Source organism: Botrytis deweyae, assembly GCF_014898535.1.
Source record: "Botrytis deweyae strain B1 chromosome Unknown BDEW_049, whole genome shotgun sequence".
Lineage (NCBI taxonomy): Eukaryota > Fungi > Ascomycota > Leotiomycetes > Helotiales > Sclerotiniaceae > Botrytis > Botrytis deweyae.
In genome coordinates this window covers 58,084-75,778 of record NW_024066256.1, presented here as the reverse complement: position 1 = coordinate 75,778, position 17,695 = coordinate 58,084, and the positions used below count along the sequence as shown (strand labels likewise).

Genomic DNA, 17,695 nt, shown 5'->3' with positions numbered 1-17,695 from the left:
CAAGGATTCTTAAAAATGAAAGAGAGATGTGGAGTAGGAAAACAATATACTGCGTAAAGGAACGATGGATAAGAAGAGGCTGGAAGTATGCCATGAAGAAAGTAAAGATTGAAGGTGCCCTCAGATAAGCTCTCAAGTTCTCATTGCGAACACTTTCCATCTTATTTAGCCCCAAGGCAAGTATGAGATAGTAGGTTGGCCTGCAAATTTGGCTTTTTGGACACGTTTGGTCATCACCGGGCAAAGAAATATACTTCCATAGACTTTCACGTCGACACTATCGAAGTTTGTAAGGAAAAGTCACAAGAATGATTGGAAATATGAAACTAGATTTGGTTAGCAATGCTTTCGGCTATAGACGTCAAGAACTAAAGATTCCGCACGCCAGCATAGAAAGGTCTGGTTAACGGGAGGGGGATGAGACGGGATTGTTCTTACCAAGCTACTCCGATTGAAAACTATTTTCCGCTTTCAGCGATAATTCTTTTGCCATTGTAGTACCTCAATCAATACCTATGGCTATCATTCCCGATCTCTCGGAAACCTGGCCAATAGTTATTCAAAGTGGTAGAACATAGCGAATATCTCAAGAGGAGCTGGTTGTCGTCATTGCGGCTTGATCCAAATTATAGAATCAAAGACCTGCGACCGCCTAACAAGACATCAAAGGTACTCGAGATGATAGAATTGGAAGCCTGCTAAGATTTCTGTTCATTCATTCACACATTCTGAACCTTCTGATTTCTCAGATGGTTAAGTAGTGTAAGCTCAATGATTGTTCTCGTCATTGCAGATTGTTGTTGGGATGCAAAGTGATGTTCCAGGCGCGCTGAAATACTTACAGCGCGTGTCGCTAAGCTAAAAACACGCTAAACAATGGCCTTACTTCTCAGCCTTGTTACTTTAAATTTCAGCAGCCTCATGGGTCCAAGCTCAGGTTGATCGTTCATGAGAGTGTAAATATACTCGACGCATTTATTGAAGTGCATCACAACCTCGTCTCTTCTATTAGAACCATACAAGTCAACGGAGCTCTTCACAATCATGGTATAATAGTTCCCTTACATTGTCATGCAATGGCTGCTAACATTTCTAGGCTCGTAATGCTGAGAAATCACAATCGATGCTGTTCCGCTTCAGGGAAGCGCAACAAGCAGAGTTGGGTATTATCGATGCTGGAAGGACGCGGCGCCCAAAGATGATAACGGAAGTCTCATCTATACCATCATGCGAGAAATGGAGAGGCCAAGTTCTGAAGGAGATCTCACGCAAAGTCAGCAAGATCCAGGATCCAAGTTTGAGTGACTTCATGATTCGAGATTTGAACGATGAAATCAATAAGGCTATGAGAGAAAAATATATGTGGGAGGTGCAGATTAAAAATTTGGGGGGTCCGAATTATATGCGAGGCGGAGGGAAAGTCTATGATGATGAAGGGCGGGAGATACCAGGTGGTGGAAAGGGTTACAGGTATGCATGGCCATGTGGTGATGAAGTGTGCGCGAATTGTGCTGATGAATGATTTTGTACCAGGTATTTTGGACGTGCCAAAGAGTTACCGGGAGTCAAAGAAATGTTCGAAGCTGCAACAATAAAAACCCGCGAAGATCAACCTCTAGAGTCGAGAGTAGACCTGCGAAAACAAGTCGATGCTTCATATTATGGTTACAACCTTGATGAAGAAGACGGCACTTTGTTAGATTATGAAATACAAAAAGAGAAAGAGGCTTACGAGAACTTATTGGAAGGCAAAGATAAGAACACACCCGATGGATGGGAGCCGTTACCCGGAGACGCAGGCGATGGCGCAGGATGGAGATTACCGACGAGCGAAGAAGTCCAGGAAGAGCTTGTTGATAGGCGACGAAGACGATTACTGGATAAACTGGGATAACAGGACCATGATCAACCTATAAAGCTACTATTACATACCCAATACGAGAATTCTAATCTGGTTTTGCAGTCCGAGTGAGCGCCCTGACTGCGACTCGATTTGGGGAGCACCAGGACACATATGAAGATTTATGTTATGATGGCGCGCATTTAAGAACTTGTGGGTATTGAGTTCCTTAAGACGTACCGGAGTGTACGTCTAATCTATCAGACGTAGCGCTTTACGGTTATCTTGCGTTTTAACAAGTGTAATTATTGCCAAATAGCCAAAGTGTATAGTGCCCAGCCCAGATATCCAAATCTCCATCTCAGTTCCATAACGCCAGAAATAGTATTACACAGGACTCCGATATATGCATAGATATTCTGTATCTATATTTGGAGTGCTCTTTCGCTCTTTGTATATTCTTTACTTCTTCAAAGCACGTATTGTGGCATACCTTTTACCCAAATTTCGGCAATATTTCCTCGATACCGCTCAAATGCGACTTTTAATCCAAGACTGCTCAACTTGACTTCTGCGAGGATATCCGATCCTGCTGCTGAGTTCAATGGCATCGATATCCGAACGTTGTCCTTCTGCAAAGGACTAAGAGGACGCTTTGGAATCTTGATACGAGTGTGATCCGCTATAGTCAATCAGTACTACTTCTTAAGTTGACTCAACGCCGAAGTCATACCTTCGATCGCTTCGCGCTTTGTCTTCAATAACTTTTGTAAGGATACATCATAGACAATCGCATTCTTCGTCTCCCAGCTGTTGGTTCGTTTCGACTTCCTGTCGATGGAATCGTGTGGTGCAATAGTCGTCTCGATGGGTTCCGAACTTCTCGCCATGATGAATGATTGATTTACGGTAGATTTCGGTGTGCAATTTAAAATGTGTATTCGATCAATATTGATTGCTAATTTCGACCGTGGAAGAAAGGAGACATCTTCACAACAATATACGATGCTCTTGCCAAAGACCTGCTAGAGGCTCTGCAAGGCAGATTGCAAATATACACCTGATCACATACACACAATTACATGGCGCCCATTCCTAGTGTCAGCTTTGCATCAGGATTTCTTGGAATTCTACTATTACTGTAGCACACATTGATCCGAGCCATTCATCTAATATGGAAATCTGCCTTCCAAGGCAGATTGCTTCGAGAAGCCAGCAGTTTCCCTCGTAAATCACCCATTCGTGCTACCATGCTACCATATGCAGGCCATTCAACACTAGTCTACATTACGATTTCAGCCAATAGTCATACGAAAATTTTCAAGAATTCAGCCCCCCCTCGTACTTGTTTCATCAATCTCACGTCAAGGTTGACTTTCATAACACCCCGTGTCATTTCCTGTTTTCTCACACACGTCGTTGCTAGAAGTTCATTGTCAAGAATCGATGATTGGTGAGAATTAGCTACAATATTCGACGTAAAATGCGCAGCAGATATCTGTCTCAAACTAGATTTGAGGCCCGATCCATCAACAAGGCTGGCGGATATATCAACGTTCATCCCACCACAATATTTTCTTGTGCGCCCGTTGTTACGGTCGCAATATAGAAAACCACAATCCGTGCCTCAATGTCCAAATTGCTACTTTGGGTCACAGCGGTCGCAGCTTGAGAAGATTTGCCACAAATGATGACAACCCTCGCACATGAAATTGTCGAGTTCGAAGGCATGGTTTACTCAGCCACTACAGTCTGCTTCGCTTTGGGGGTAATTTCCTAATTGAAGCAGAGCCTCATACAATTCGTTCTCAGGCTCCAACCTATTAATTTGAGAAATGCTCAAGGGGTTCTCAAAGACAAAAGTAGTAGGTCTCCCAAGACTGGTTCTTTCATCCTCTTGATCATTTTTCGTGAACGAAAATGAACCCCAACTCATTGAAACCGTGGGATGCAGATGTTCCAAGACTTCGTCGACTATCAATCAGCGATGGAAACTCGCATAGCTCCAGTCATTCGATGACCTCAACACTCTTCATCCCAGATGCGTCTCCTACGGATCAAGCCAGCCGATCCGTGAATCACAGTCCAAGTAGCAGTACAGGTCGCAATGGATCAACACATAACCCCTGGAATAAGAAATATATTCTCACGCTAGGTATATGTTATACGTTTTTGGTTTGAAGCCTACAGTTAAAGCTAATCAGATTTGTAGACGGCGGAGGTGTGCGTGGACTATCCAGTCTACTTATCATTCAAAATCTTATGGCACTTTGTAATTCTTTTGAGCAGAGTCAAGATCAGTCGATCGAGTCGAGCTTTCATCCACTACCATTCCAACAAGGTCAAGGACCGATTACCAACAGCAAAGAGTCAAGAAGTGCACACTTCTTGCCGGTACATTATTTTGACTATATTGGTATGGGATGTTCTTCCTACATTTATCGGCGATGACCAGCTAACATCTTCACAGCAGGCACAAGTACTGGTGGATTGAGTGCTATTATGCTCAGTCGACTACGAATGGACAGTGATGACTGCATCCAAGAATACGAGAATCTAGGAGAAAAGATATTTGGTCAACCACGAAAGCTTTCAATGCGTGGTCCAATACCATGGAATCGGGAAAAATACGACCATCGCAAACTTGAGGAATCTATAAAAGATGTTTTGAAAAGAAGAGACTGGAAAGAAGATCAAATTGCAGACTCTATGTATCCTTCAAACAAAGACCGCTGCCGGACGTATGTCTCCAAATTGTCAAATTGGGGTTGTCTTGCTAATGTATTACAGAATCGTTTTAGCGGTCCGAGAAAACAACTCCGCCAACGCCCCTTACCTTTTTCGAACATATGAACATGTTAAATCAGAATTCAACTATTCTGAAGAGCTCAATCCCGGCCCCCCGCTTCACATCCCTATATGGCAAGTCGCCCGAGCAACTACTGCAGCGCCGACATATTTCAAACCATTTCAACTACTTAATGATCGCTTCGTAGATGGAGGATTTGGTTATAATAACCCCACCTCGAGAACGTTTGCAGAGGTCGAACAAGTACATGGCAAAGGCGCTGTCGCCCTCACACTTAGCATTGGTACTGGTCGACCTACAAAAGTCCAACCAATAGCCGGACAGAACAGTGGGCTCATAAGCCATTACCGACAAATGATCAAATATACCGCAGCTACAACGACCGACTCTGAAAAAACCCATGAATATGTAGAAGCACTGACCGCGGATCGATGTACCTATGAGCGCTTCAACGTTGATGGGGGACTTGGTGATATGGATCTTGGAGAATGGCGTATTCATGGCAATGAGAATATAACTCTCAAAAGGATACGAGAACAAACTCATGTCTATCTTAATCAATCAGAAGTTCGAAGACGAATGGAGAAAGTAGCCAAAATTCTAGTGAGGAATCGACAAGAGAGGTCTAGAACTGAAAAATGGGACGTTGTGGCTACGGGTCACAGATTCCGCTGTCCTCGGTGCCGTAATGAAGAGACGATCTTTACAAGGGAAGAAGATTTTAAGACTCATCTTTGTGAGGCTCATGAGTTTTCCAGTACCCCGAGGGAATCTGTTGAGGAACGTAGACTGAAGAAGGCGATTCGAGATGGGAGAATCTTGCATGCGGATTGAATTCTCTGTTTGTTTTACTTAGAATTTCTTTTAAAGCTTCCATATATTGCGTTTATAGGAGCTATTGGATGGGACTATTATTCACCAATGTATACCAGGGGCAGGGTTGAGTAGAAGAGCGGGAATACTTGGCGTTTTAGCGAGATACCATGGATTTATGTTTATATAGGCGCAGTCCTTTTGTAATTGTATTATTGCTTTTGACCCTGCGGAAGTTTATATACAGCTAAGACTAGTTAGTAGAGGTCATGAGGAGAAGAATGCTTCCATGTGGATGGAATATTGCTGTCCCGGTCAACGCAATCTACGGTGAAACATCACAAGTCTTCATGCAAATCCAACTTAGCCTACTGCTTCATTGTCCGATTTTATTTTCAGCTCTTCATAAACTATTTCGTGGATTTGACTGAGCTCATATCATTTCCATGTACTTATTTGGATTGTGGAGTTCAAAGTTATTGCTCAAACATTAGATTGCCGATTAGTATTCATTCGTCATTAGATTCAAACTTAGATTGACTGCATTTATGACCATAACATGATTTATTTTCTTTGAAAAAAGTCAAATGACTGCAATAACTAATTAATCAATAAATTCATTTAGATTCATATCGAAAGATTCAGCTCAATGAAACCAGCGTTTATATCCAGGAAACTGTGTCTGTCCCTTACGAACACGCATCTCCACCTGTGTTGTCGTAGCCCAATACTTCCATTTACTAACCGTCTCGAAACGTCTTCCCTTGGGATCATTCAACACCCACGCCTCCTTAATCTCTCCTCTTAATCTTTCTTTCCTAACACCAAGACGATCTATCAATGCGTATGCCATGTACTGGAAATTGAGCGGATCGCTTTTGGCACGCGTCATACGGTAGTAGATATAATCTTTCATGTAGGGACGCGCGCGAGGGAGAGGAACGCGTGTGTAATTACCTGAATCGATTAGTCGCTCGCTAGGTCACTGAAGAAGGAAGTTAAGGGTGGGCGCTTTACTTTCTACAGCAGAACGATTGATGATACGTAGAGATGCATTGGCGACATCGAAAACGAGGGCGTGAAGTTGCTCCCAGGTCTTCTTCTGTGGAGTCTGCTTGGTTTTTTCGATCACCTCTATTTGTCCTATTAGTTCGGGTTGTGTGTGAAAGCTAATTTTTATATCGAGATCTTTGAGTGCATTGAAATCTAGTCGTCCGTTGACAAGGTTCGTAAGTGCATCAGTGTTGATTGTAATGGGTGTTGGGCCCAGTCCGGATTCCCGTTCATGAATGTGCGATTCATGATCTTGAATTGCTGCAAGCGGAACCTCTGCCTGGTAAGATGGAGGGAATGTATCCATCTCGATTAGGGATTGTTACTTTATTCTTGATGGTTATATTATGGATGTGCTGATAGACTCGCTTTTTGAACTAGAATACAATTCTGAACAAGACGTGCATTTTCGAAAACTTCTGAAGAGTCGTGACTTTTGTACTAATGCTGCATTAGAAAACCGTAAGTATTCTTGGATACCCAGCTCTGTTCAGTCAAATTCACCTTCGTATTCAGAAGCCGTAGTTTGACCCGTATACATTCATAGAAAATACATGTAATCACTGCAAAGCTAGAGATTTGTGACCTCTTTCTCAATAAGAGACGGATGAGAACTGATGATATCGCATTGCAAAAGTTCAATGATAATGCACCGCATTTCCTACAGCCATATTTAGTGCTTGATAACGGTTGCAACAATATTGTGATGAGTGTTACTTTATCTATAGATAATGCGTGGGGTGCTATAATCCGGAAGCAATCGTGCAACTATCCTTCAAACTTATAAATTTCTTTTCCAACTGTTGAGATAAGTGTATATAAGTGGATTTAGTATTTTACACGTGTAATGTGATCATACCATATAGTATGAGGTATCCATACGGAGAGACTCCGTTGATTAAATTCCCGAATTTTTTGGCTTGACAAAAGTTCATGAGCTAGAGCGAGGAGGTTATTAAGAAGAAATTGGATATAAAAGGAGAGTGGTATAAATGCAGAAGTTGACTACGTAGAAGCTAGACGAACTCGTAACATAGAATTTATCCTAAATTCTGGGCTTTTCAATAAAATTTTCTTCTGTGTAATTATTACGTCTGCTCACAAGAATTGTTTGTCCCTCTAGTGCCCAAATCAGACTTCATGAAAATTAACCGATCCTCTGCGGAGTAACGCGATTCAGGTGATCCAATATCACACTTCATTCAACCTCTCATAATTCCACCTCACGCAGTGCAGTGCACATCGATGACCAAACCATCATGACAATTTTCAATTTCTCCACTCTCCCTTCCAGATTCTCAAGCTTCGTTCGATCGCTATCTTTCACATACCCCATAACATCTCCCGAAAGTCTCGTCATCGTACTTTTTCCCCATACTGTTTTAACTTCACCTTCTGATGGTGGCCCTATATACCAAGGCTCCACATCATCCGGACCTTCTGGATTATCCCAGATACCTATTGACGGGTAGGCCAAGAAGATATTCGAGAGATTGGGACAGCTATGAACAGCTGATATGCTACATTGACTTGTGAGAAATTTCCAGAAACAAAATAAGAAGATGGAGCACTTACATATCAGAACTATCTCCTCCATTGAGCAAGTCCACATCAAGCGCCAAGTTTCTAAATCCTTCCAGCCCTCCATTTTCCGCTAGATACTGCACCGTGAATCGAGCTTCGGATTTTCGATACTCTCTCGCATGGATATAAGGGATGTCTATTTTTAGATTCCAATAACAGTTGAATCGTTCGACAAGTTGTGTGAGGGCGTATTCACGAGATGCTCTGTTGATACGCAGTATTATGGGTAGTTGGCGACCGTAGGATCTAGGGAAAGTGGTATAGAGATCGAGAGACTTGGTGGTGGCATATTGGCCGTTGGAGAGGATAGGAGAGTAGTCTATGCGGAGTAGGCGCGGACCGGGGAGAGTGTAGAACCAGATCTGGTGCTGGAGTTCGAGGGGGAGGTTAGGGAAGAGGGTGAATGATGAGAGCGAATGGGAAGACATAAAGACGGTTAGATTGGGGGTTTTGATAAGATGAAATGTTTCTTGAGGACATAAAATACATGAGTCGAGAGAGAATATGTCTTCAGCCAATTCACGAGAATGGCGGGGATGGAATAGATTAAGATTACATTGTGCTGACATGACTGTACCGCCACAGCTGACCGGCGCCAAGCCACTTGGAGGATACATATAAAATTTCCATCCAATATCTAGGGAGCCTTTGTGAACTCTTGTCATATCATCAATTTGTGGAAAATGTCTTGTTCGAGAATAGTGTTGCCCAATCGAGAAGGATCCACAAATGCAGCTTGACATGTGGAGTGGGTTGAAGAATCAACATCAACCCTCATTTGCACTACTAGACAACGAATAGAAAGCGCTTAAATCCTCTTGGGGGCCGTATTGAGAGGGGACTATATCAGAAATGAGGGTTTGTACGATGTGAACTTTAGAGTAGCAAATAAGGTTCTTACGTGAGCGAAAGTGGGAGCGAATCAAATCGTGCAATTAGGTTATGGTCCAGGGACCCTGTAAGCCTGTCTTCTCAATTGAGAACTTCGTGAGGCCGCGTCAAGTGTCAGCAGGCGAGGGTGGTATGATATATCGAGCGCAATATGGCTAGGTCAATCTTATTATCTTACCCTGTCTTGTTTTTCCTATTGCAATTTGTATGTAGGGGCTCATGTAAAAGAATGGAGAGCAATAAAATCGGAAAACGTAAAGTTGTTAAAGTGTTAATCTTTGTATGATGTGAGATCCCAAATCTAAGGATGATTGAAAGGCTGTGTCGCTAAACGAGTATGAACCTAGACGCACCGGCAGTGAGGACTCGGTAGCCGGGTGATTGTATCTCCTTTAAGCTGCTCTCGATAATTTTGAATTCGTTGAATACCTTATGATATGGGGAAGTAGAAATGTAGAGAAGAAGGTAAAGACCCCAAACATTTAATATGCGGAAATAAAAAGTTGACTTTTCGTGTACGTAAGTTAAATCACAAGGTGTAAAGGGAAGCAGAGAGTAAGAAAAGCGAGAAAAGGGAAATAGGGCAAAACCGAGAAGGAGAAGATGATGGGCAGGAAAGTGATGAATTAGTAGTTTTCAATTCCCAAAACCCATTCAATTGAGCGTAGACCATTACATACTCGAGACAACTGACTTATTGTACCTAATGAAAAAGCCCGCAAATCCCTTCAAACCCAGTCAAAATCAGAAAAAGAAAAACGGAGATATTCCAGTCTACCACCAATAACAGGAGAACCAATAACAGGAGAAGAGCTCTTCTGGAGTAACACGGGAACGTAGAGATATTCTTGGAGAACCAGATACGAAGTCTGTGGCAGAGGTATATCAGAGATCTCAATTTTGTGAGGAGATAGGAAACAGTAAATTTGTGAAAGATGATGAATAAATTACGCGAAAAACGGTTTGGAGAACTAAATTGCGAAGAAGCAGAGAAATTGTATCAGCGATGGGTGAAAGAAAGAGGGCCGTCGAAGAGTGAGATAGTGGTGAATAGGTGGTTGATGTGATTCTGCAAAACGAATTGGCGTAGATAATTGATTGAAGACTCCAATGCCAATATTGATCTCAGGTTTAGATTTTTAGTCAAGAAACATGGCAACAACCAGATGAAGAATCATGTAGAGGATATAAAACTGTTTATTCCAAATCTCAAAAGGTATCTAAAGTCATTATTCATAGCGCATGCCAGATCATACTGTAAACAATGCGAGAAAAATCCAAGCTCCGGTACGGAATCCTGATGCTACCTTGCTCCTAAACACGCCAGCAATGCCGAATCGTATCGCCATTCTAAATCCGTCATCCGCAAAAGACATAAGCAAAGAGTCCAACCCATCTACAAAATCACTAGAACAAGAGTGACCGCCATAGCAGTGAACATCCCAACAGCAACCAGGCTCTGCACAAAACTGATCCAAATGCCTCGACCATCTTGTTTCTGTGGGGCTCTCAATACGCCTTCTTTGCTTGTATATGATGGGATTGTGCCATATCCGGACGACGAAATCGCGGCGTTCTTCTCGATATCGACCACATCAAGTGGTTGCTGTTTGTGAAGTGATCAGCGAATGGTAGGCATTGATTAATCGAGGGAAAACTTACCATGGTGTTGGAGGGCTCGGACTTCTCTGTGGTAGAGTTTTCTGGAAGTGGTTTATACTCCATTACTCGAGTAGTGACCGGAAATGGATATGGCAAGTGAAGCATGATGAACTCGTGGTCTTGGAATGGAAAGAAGAGATCCGTAGTTGCGACAAGACAGTGGCAAATGTGAGAGTTTACTGATTTGATATGACTATGGAGATAAGAGATGTTTAATCGAATGGAGATTTATACCAAACCTTTCTCGAGGGGACCGTCTTCTTTTCTTCTAGCAAATCCATCTCATAATGTCACACTGGAGTTCTTATCGACCGACAGCAAATAAAAATAATGTGGTGTGTTGTTGATAAGCCATGAAAGTCTGCTGCGAATGGCATGTGATGGTGCTTATCTTTGCGCAAGGGTCCAGAAAATCGAACACTCGTGATTTTTCATGCAGAAAAGACCCGGTCAACATCCAGAAACAATAGAAAAATATAGATAACGACTTATAGAATGCGGAAATGTAGAGCAGCGGGTTGGTGAAATGGTGTGTAGAAGTATCAGCCGGATTGAAGGGCTAAAACCAATATGATAAGCATTGGAAAAAGTGTCATGTGAGGCCCATAAGAGAGCAAATGATGCTGTGCTTGTGAACTCCACATGGAATTGTTTTTACACGGCAATAGACCGAAATCTGCTTCAAGGCAAGACATATATGTTGAGTGGGTTACATGTGCTGCCGCCAAATAAATGAATAAGACGACAAAGGACATCGCATAATATGAAACATGTAATCTCACATCGAATTACATAGACCTGAGGAGAGAAGGCAGTATCCGGCTACCTCGCGTGCGACCTGGATACAGGGAGATAGTAGTGGATGCGCCCGAATGGAAACCCCAAGAATGGCCGCATTTCACCATGTATGCACACCTCAATAGCACTGACCAAGAGGACTCCAAAAATCTGATATGACTGCTTAGAAACTGCAAAACTTTGACGTCTTTCCTGTCGGACCGTAGACTTGCAGACTGTGTTACACGGTATGCATGCAAACTCGTGTTGAAAATCGAACAGCATATTCAGGTGATGGTTCCAACATGTTAGTGTGAAACTTTCAGCATATATTCAGCCAGATTTCGAGGAGTTTCTGCTTATAGCTCGGGAAGCTCCTACACTTTGCACATTCAGAGCTATTCTCTCCGGTCTTTCGAAATGACCATCGTTTCTCGGACCATGCAGACGAGCAGATAATTATGAGATTTGTAGCATTTTCCTGAACACTCTGAGGGTTCATCGAGTGGTATTCAAATGGTCCAGCTAAAACAAAAAGGGGCCTTCGCTTCCAACCACCATTTGTAAAATTTGCAGGGCATATTGAAAGATATCGTCAGCGGTGATCGAGCGCATCGCAAGGGGAAGGGTTTATCGTTTTATCTTGTCGCATGTAGAGGATACGTGGTATCGAACTCGCAGTTGATTGCGTACATCATATCAAGGGGACCTGGTGGCTATAAGAACCAGACTTTGGTAATGCTTGAACTCTGTTGTATCTCGACTGTTGTGTAGGAATTGGAATGACAGCGAGATTTCTCATCCCATTTGAGTATTTTCACACGTACAAACCCCCTTTGCAACAGTCTGCACAGCTCAATTAGAGGTTCATTGTTTAATAAAGTAAAGGGTAAAAGGTCGAAGAGCTTTCTTCAGATCGTTAAAGGTTGTACTCGCTGAACTGAAGAAATGATGACGGTGAAGCTCGGCAGATACACCCGATTTCATAACGTGTGTCCAAAAAAAAAGCACTTTTTCGAATATCACCTAATCGAATTTTTGAAATGGGAAAATCCAATTCAATCAATATAACTCCAAATTGAAAAAACTCTATATAGAAATATAGATCTCAATTAAAAAAATATAAAAATAAAATCTAAATAGAATTGATCAAAAATTCATTATATTAAAAATAGTTAAATGAAAATTCAATTTTCGAAAGTTCAAAAATCTAAAAATTACTTTAAAAATCATAATTTCATTCAATTATTTTCAATTTAATTAATTTTTGACTAATTCTATTCAAATTTTATTTATAGATTCTATTAATTGAGATCTATATTATAATATAAAGTTTTTTCAATTTGAAATTATATTGATTGAATTGAAAACAATTAAATTGTTTTTGTATTAGATTTAACAAAAAATTAATTAGATCAAAAAAAGTCACGTTTTGGATATATGTTATGAAATCGGGTGTAGTAGAGTATACTTCCCTTGCTTACCTGATACCACAAGCTAGTTCACCGCCCACGAAGTATCAGGGTATATGATTTGAAAGATCTGATTCGTTCTATCGTATCCCCTAGAGTACCAGAGATGGGCTTCGTTGCTTAACAGAGATCTTATCAATTAATTAAACTATTAGGATTTCTTGAATTTGATTCAATATTTATATTTATTCTTTAATATAAAATTCAATCAATATTATTTCTATATTAAAATTTCAAGTATTATTATACATATTAATTCTGTATCTTTATTCTTTTTTCAAATTATAAAAAATCGAGATTTGAAATCAAAATTCTATATTATAAATAATGTGATTAAAAAACTATTAAAATATCCATTCTATTCAATAAGGCTTTATTATTTAAGGGATATTGTATGGACCATTTTCGGAGCTCATCTCTAGCACTCTAGGGGATAGAATCGTATTCTGTACTCGTATTCATTCACAGAATTCGTATAAGGCTATACGGAGTAGATACTGCAAGTTGCAACCCTAACCCACGATGAGCTTAAATTACTATTCCTTGCTAGCTTTGTACGAATTTTGTAAATGAATACTTCGTACATTGGACGGTATGTTCTGAAGTGAGTGAGCATGGGGCACATTGCAAATGAACTCGATTTAAACTTGTTTTGTCCGTTTACTGCTTGCGTACGAAGCCTTCTTCGAGTTCAAAACAGGATTTTAATGTTAGTTCTCAGATTCCTGTGCAGTGATAGGTGTGTTCGTAAGGTAGGTAACGAAGAGTGATAGTAGCATAGCCGTCGCTGCAACAATGGCTGTGCCTCCCGAGGTCGTCACCAATGATGCAATCCATTGCAAAGCCACAATTTATAGTTATACAATCCATCCACTTGTAGATCACGAGCCACCACTCACGCCTAGGTATTCTCACCAGAGAATATATATGAACATTCACTTGTGCCCGCCGTCTTGATGAATCTTGTCCATCCACATAGTACGCAGTCACAGTCGAAATTGCACTTCGATTTTACCCCTCAAATAGCCCCACCTTATACCACCCTTCACCACCCCTCACCACCCAACATCCTTCTTACAAAATACTTTAATAACAGTACCTAGGTAGTAACACAACTTTTCAATGACAATAACAAAGAAACAAGCATATACCGAAATCATATCATGACTGAACCATCAAATAATACAGCTAAACCATCAGCTTGGTCCAAGACCAAGCTTGGCGGCAAAGCGGCTTTTGATAAAGGATGGGCTGCGTTTGAGAAATTGGGAGGACCAGTTAACAAGTTCACGAATAAGATTGGATCCGAGGCCTTCTGGCCAACAGGCATGGAAAAAGAATGCGAGAAGGCTGCCCGAATCCTTAAATCATTCTGTAGTGAGTCTGCTTGATACACGATTGACAGCAAAGTGTCCACTAACAATTTGACAGAGGATGGATTCATGGCGGAGCAACAGAAAGATGCATCACAAGACTCAGAGACTAAGAAGAAAGTCCAAGATGGACCTAGCAAGCCACCGAAAGTTCTTGTTAAGATCCCTCAAAAGGTCATCAAAAATTGTGTCGGTCTCGCGATTTACACCACCATGCGCTCTGGATTGTGGGTATCGGGTGCGGGTGGATCAGGCGTTTTGATTGCCAAGAATGAAAATGGCCAATGGTCACCACCTTCCGGAATTCTCGTTCACACTCTAGGTGTAGGATTTATGGCCGGAATTGATATCTATGACTGTGTCATTGTTATCAATGACCGCAAGGCTCTCGAAGCATTCAGTAAATTACGTGTCTCTCTCGGTGGCGAAATATCCGTCGTGGCTGGCCCTGTTGGAAGTGGTGCCATTTTGGAAAGTGAGCTATTGAAAAGTAGGAAGCCGTTGTTCTCCTACATGAAGAGCAGAGGTCTATATGCAGGAGCACAAGTTGATGGAACCATAATCATCGAGCGCAACGATGAAAATGCAAGATACTATGGGGAAAAGCTGCCGGTAGCACAGATTTTACAAGGAAATGTTCCATCCCTTCCGCCAACCGCCGAGTTATTGATGGAGGTTATAAAGGATGCAGAAGGAAGACCAAACTTAAACCAGTCAGTCTTGCAGCAAGTTTACGATAAACCAGCACCGGCGGATGTCGAGATTGTAAATTCAGGAGAGGCTAGTGAGGACGAGAAGAAAAAGTTCGGAAACCCGAACACGGCCGAGGGCTATGCTATGCAGCAACAACTACACGGATATCAACAGCAGCAGTACCCAGGATATACTCAGGGTAATGATTCTTACTATCCCCCACCTCCTCCAGGACCACCACCTCAACAAGATCATACTCAAAATCCTCCAGCTTACTCCCAAAATCCGTCAGACTTTCCACCGCAGCAAGCAAGCGGTGCAACTGAACACGGCTATTATGCACCCGAGAAACCACCTCGTCCAACCTGAAGAAGTAGATGCTTGGATGAAGATGAATTAATAATTCTATGATAGTTTCTCTTTAATGTAAGACCTGATCATAAGTTGATCCGCAGTTATCCCTCAATGCATTGAGGATCCATGATTTGTAGTAAGATATTTGTGAGATTCTGTTGTCATACACGATTGTAGTTGCACTTTGAAACACAGACATCCAACCAATTTCGTAATTAAATCAACCTCAAGTTGTACACAACTCTTCAGAGCACGTGTGTGAACGCCCAATCGTCATTGTGTGGCACGTCTGGTCTAAAAACAAACGACGCACGAACTTTGAAGCATGCCGTATTGGACTGTGTAAAGACGCCTGAAATGGAAATGGTCGTCGCCTTCCTGCAGACGGTTATGTCTTTACATCGTGGAGATAAGGAGTCATTTTTCACACGTCTATATTGCTTCACATAATATTGAATGGAAATCTCATGGCTAGAGAGCTACAACTAGCTTGGAGTCAGATTTGGAAGCCCAAATTATGAAATTCTAGGTATATCGGGTGATATTCAGGTTGGTAGAAGACGGGTTCGAGCCCAATCGATTCGGCATTCATCTGATCTATTATATAGCTTCTGAGGCTGTTTACATTGCAGCCTTGTGAGCGGTAGCCCTTTCATCAAACAATAACATTTTATGACTGAGATTCTTTTCAACGCAAGTCACCTGGATATCCATACTTACATACGTACAAGCAAGAGAACATGCTCGGTGGGGGTCGGAAAAATGTTCGACCGAAGACCCGCATAAGCATTGTGGCTGGGCTTCCTCACATCAAGATTTTGGTCACTTGACGACTTCATACATTTTGATGTCCTTATGGTTCTTCCTACCATGCTTCAAGACAGTCCTCTCAATTGGAGTATCTAATACCGTCAAAATTCCTCAAATTGTACAACAAAAATCTACCTCAGCGCTCCCTCTCTTGGGTTACGTTCATGCTTAATGCTCTGATTGGAAACATATTTCCAGAAGCATGCCTCGAGGCTTCACCCAAATAGACTTTCGGGAGGTCGTGCAAATGTTGATTGCATCTCAATCAACACCCGTACTTCTGACAGGTTCAAGTAGCTCAGAATGCCGGCGATAGCATACATATTCTTAATTAATTCGTTTTACACTCGTTTCATTGGCCTACAATCAACTGGCAAAAGCATTCACTTATGATGTATCACAATCTAACATCTCAATGCTACATAGGCGCATTCGGCAGGTGTTACCGCACGAACTCATGCCAATCAAAATAGCCACCTTTTGGTTTTACTCGATGATATATTCGCAACGACGGCCACGTCTCGGTTTACTATTGTTGCATCTCACCGGTCGAAAGACTTTTCGCTGAAATTCCATCGACTATCGAACTTTAGTTACCTATATAAGGATCTTTGTTTGACATGTCTTGAAATCCTTTAACTTTGTTTTTATGGTCCTCTTGGAAGTATTCTCTGGTCCAGACGACCATGGAACATTCACGACTCGATATCAGCGGCCGGCGCTATGGAAAATGCTGGTTTCCAGACGTTGAAACACAAAAAGCTCGGTTCTTGGGTCTTCTAAAACTTTCTGGACTTCACCTCATCATGCTTAAAATGGAAATGGAAAAGCTCAAGACACATCACGGGGCAGTATCATAATTCTCGAGGTTGTGTCGCAGCCACAAACTTTTTATACATGCTAAACCATAAAAAGGCAAAACTTTTTTCGTCCCATCCCAACCTAACGACAAGGCATAACTCTCCCCGGTCATCCTTTCGACTACAATCTACTTCCATATGATATCATGCCGACCAAGTCACAGCTAACATTCTGCCCTACTCAAATTCCAAATTATCCTTCATCCCAATCATGTGTCTAGAGGCTGTCGCACTTCGATGTCAAACTGAAGAAATGTTAGTGACATTGCAACTCGCCTAGAAGTGATGCGATGCATATACCTCATTATTCAACAGCCAGTGCCGCAAGCGCCGCAGGCTCTTCCTGGAATAACCCATACTTCTTGACCTTTGGCAAGGCAGGTTGGACACCTAACGCCAGGCATCTGGTCTATGTCAGTATTTATTTATCATCTACAGTGGTGTCAGATGCAATCTCTTACGCCGGGAGTTTGAGTCATGCCGAAAGATTCTGAAATCTCATCAAAGGGCATCGGCATCGATTCGATGGAAGGGAGGATGTTCATCTCTCCCCGGACAATGATCTCGAATGGGATTGGTTGGTAAGGCATCTTGATTGAAGTTGGTCGAAAGTAATCTTTTTATCGATTGATGATTGATTGATGTGAGGCGGATATATATGTTTAAAGAACAAATTTGTTTGGGTTGATGGGCTTCTTTGAATT

General features: G+C 41.8%; 8 protein-coding genes across 8 annotated transcripts; 3 read left to right on the top strand and 5 right to left on the bottom strand.

Annotated features, from left to right (window-relative positions):
- Nucleotides 1-1,044: 1,044 nt before the first annotated feature.
- Nucleotides 1,045-1,894, top strand: EAE98_011503 (uncharacterized protein; the record flags this gene model as incomplete). The annotated part of the gene is made up of 3 exons (XM_038959125.1): nt 1,045-1,047; nt 1,097-1,470; nt 1,534-1,894. The coding sequence occupies 3 exons, from the start codon at nt 1,045-1,047 to the stop codon at nt 1,892-1,894; spliced, it is 738 nt and encodes a 245-aa protein (XP_038804479.1).
- A 416-nt stretch (nt 1,895-2,310) lies between these two features.
- EAE98_011502 (uncharacterized protein) lies at nt 2,311-2,730 on the bottom strand (the record flags this gene model as incomplete). Its single annotated transcript, XM_038959124.1, has 2 exons — nt 2,311-2,522; nt 2,574-2,730. The coding sequence occupies 2 exons, from the start codon at nt 2,728-2,730 to the stop codon at nt 2,311-2,313; spliced, it is 369 nt and encodes a 122-aa protein (XP_038804478.1).
- A 1,030-nt stretch (nt 2,731-3,760) lies between these two features.
- Nucleotides 3,761-5,842, top strand: EAE98_011501 (uncharacterized protein; the record flags this gene model as incomplete). The annotated part of the gene is made up of 4 exons (XM_038959123.1): nt 3,761-3,995; nt 4,053-4,256; nt 4,311-4,581; nt 4,631-5,842. The coding sequence occupies 4 exons, from the start codon at nt 3,761-3,763 to the stop codon at nt 5,481-5,483; spliced, it is 1,563 nt and encodes a 520-aa protein (XP_038804477.1). The 3' UTR covers nt 5,484-5,842.
- Nucleotides 5,843-6,108: 266 nt separating this feature from the next.
- EAE98_011500 (uncharacterized protein) lies at nt 6,109-6,822 on the bottom strand (the record flags this gene model as incomplete). The annotated part of the gene is made up of 2 exons (XM_038959122.1): nt 6,109-6,419; nt 6,480-6,822. 2 exons carry the CDS (start codon nt 6,820-6,822, stop codon nt 6,109-6,111), a joined length of 654 nt encoding a protein of 217 aa, XP_038804476.1.
- Nucleotides 6,823-7,725: 903 nt separating this feature from the next.
- Nucleotides 7,726-8,527, bottom strand: EAE98_011499 (uncharacterized protein; the record flags this gene model as incomplete). The annotated part of the gene is made up of 2 exons (XM_038959121.1): nt 7,726-8,035; nt 8,091-8,527. The coding sequence occupies 2 exons, from the start codon at nt 8,525-8,527 to the stop codon at nt 7,726-7,728; spliced, it is 747 nt and encodes a 248-aa protein (XP_038804475.1).
- Nucleotides 8,528-10,134: 1,607 nt separating this feature from the next.
- On the bottom strand, nt 10,135-12,352 carry EAE98_011498 (uncharacterized protein). Its single transcript, XM_038959120.1, has 2 exons — nt 10,653-12,352; nt 10,135-10,596 (listed from the first exon to the last, which is right to left on the bottom strand). Exons 1-2 carry the CDS (start codon nt 10,755-10,757, stop codon nt 10,387-10,389), a joined length of 315 nt encoding a protein of 104 aa, XP_038804474.1. The 5' UTR covers nt 10,758-12,352; the 3' UTR covers nt 10,135-10,386.
- A 1,459-nt stretch (nt 12,353-13,811) lies between these two features.
- On the top strand, nt 13,812-15,611 carry EAE98_011497 (uncharacterized protein). Its single transcript, XM_038959119.1, has 2 exons — nt 13,812-14,278; nt 14,333-15,611. Exons 1-2 carry the CDS (start codon nt 14,065-14,067, stop codon nt 15,334-15,336), a joined length of 1,218 nt encoding a protein of 405 aa, XP_038804473.1. The 5' UTR covers nt 13,812-14,064; the 3' UTR covers nt 15,337-15,611.
- A 1,589-nt stretch (nt 15,612-17,200) lies between these two features.
- EAE98_011496 (uncharacterized protein) lies at nt 17,201-17,581 on the bottom strand (the record flags this gene model as incomplete). Its single annotated transcript, XM_038959118.1, has 4 exons — nt 17,201-17,236; nt 17,292-17,334; nt 17,382-17,395; nt 17,453-17,581. 4 exons carry the CDS (start codon nt 17,579-17,581, stop codon nt 17,201-17,203), a joined length of 222 nt encoding a protein of 73 aa, XP_038804472.1.
- Nucleotides 17,582-17,695: the final 114 nt, after the last annotated feature.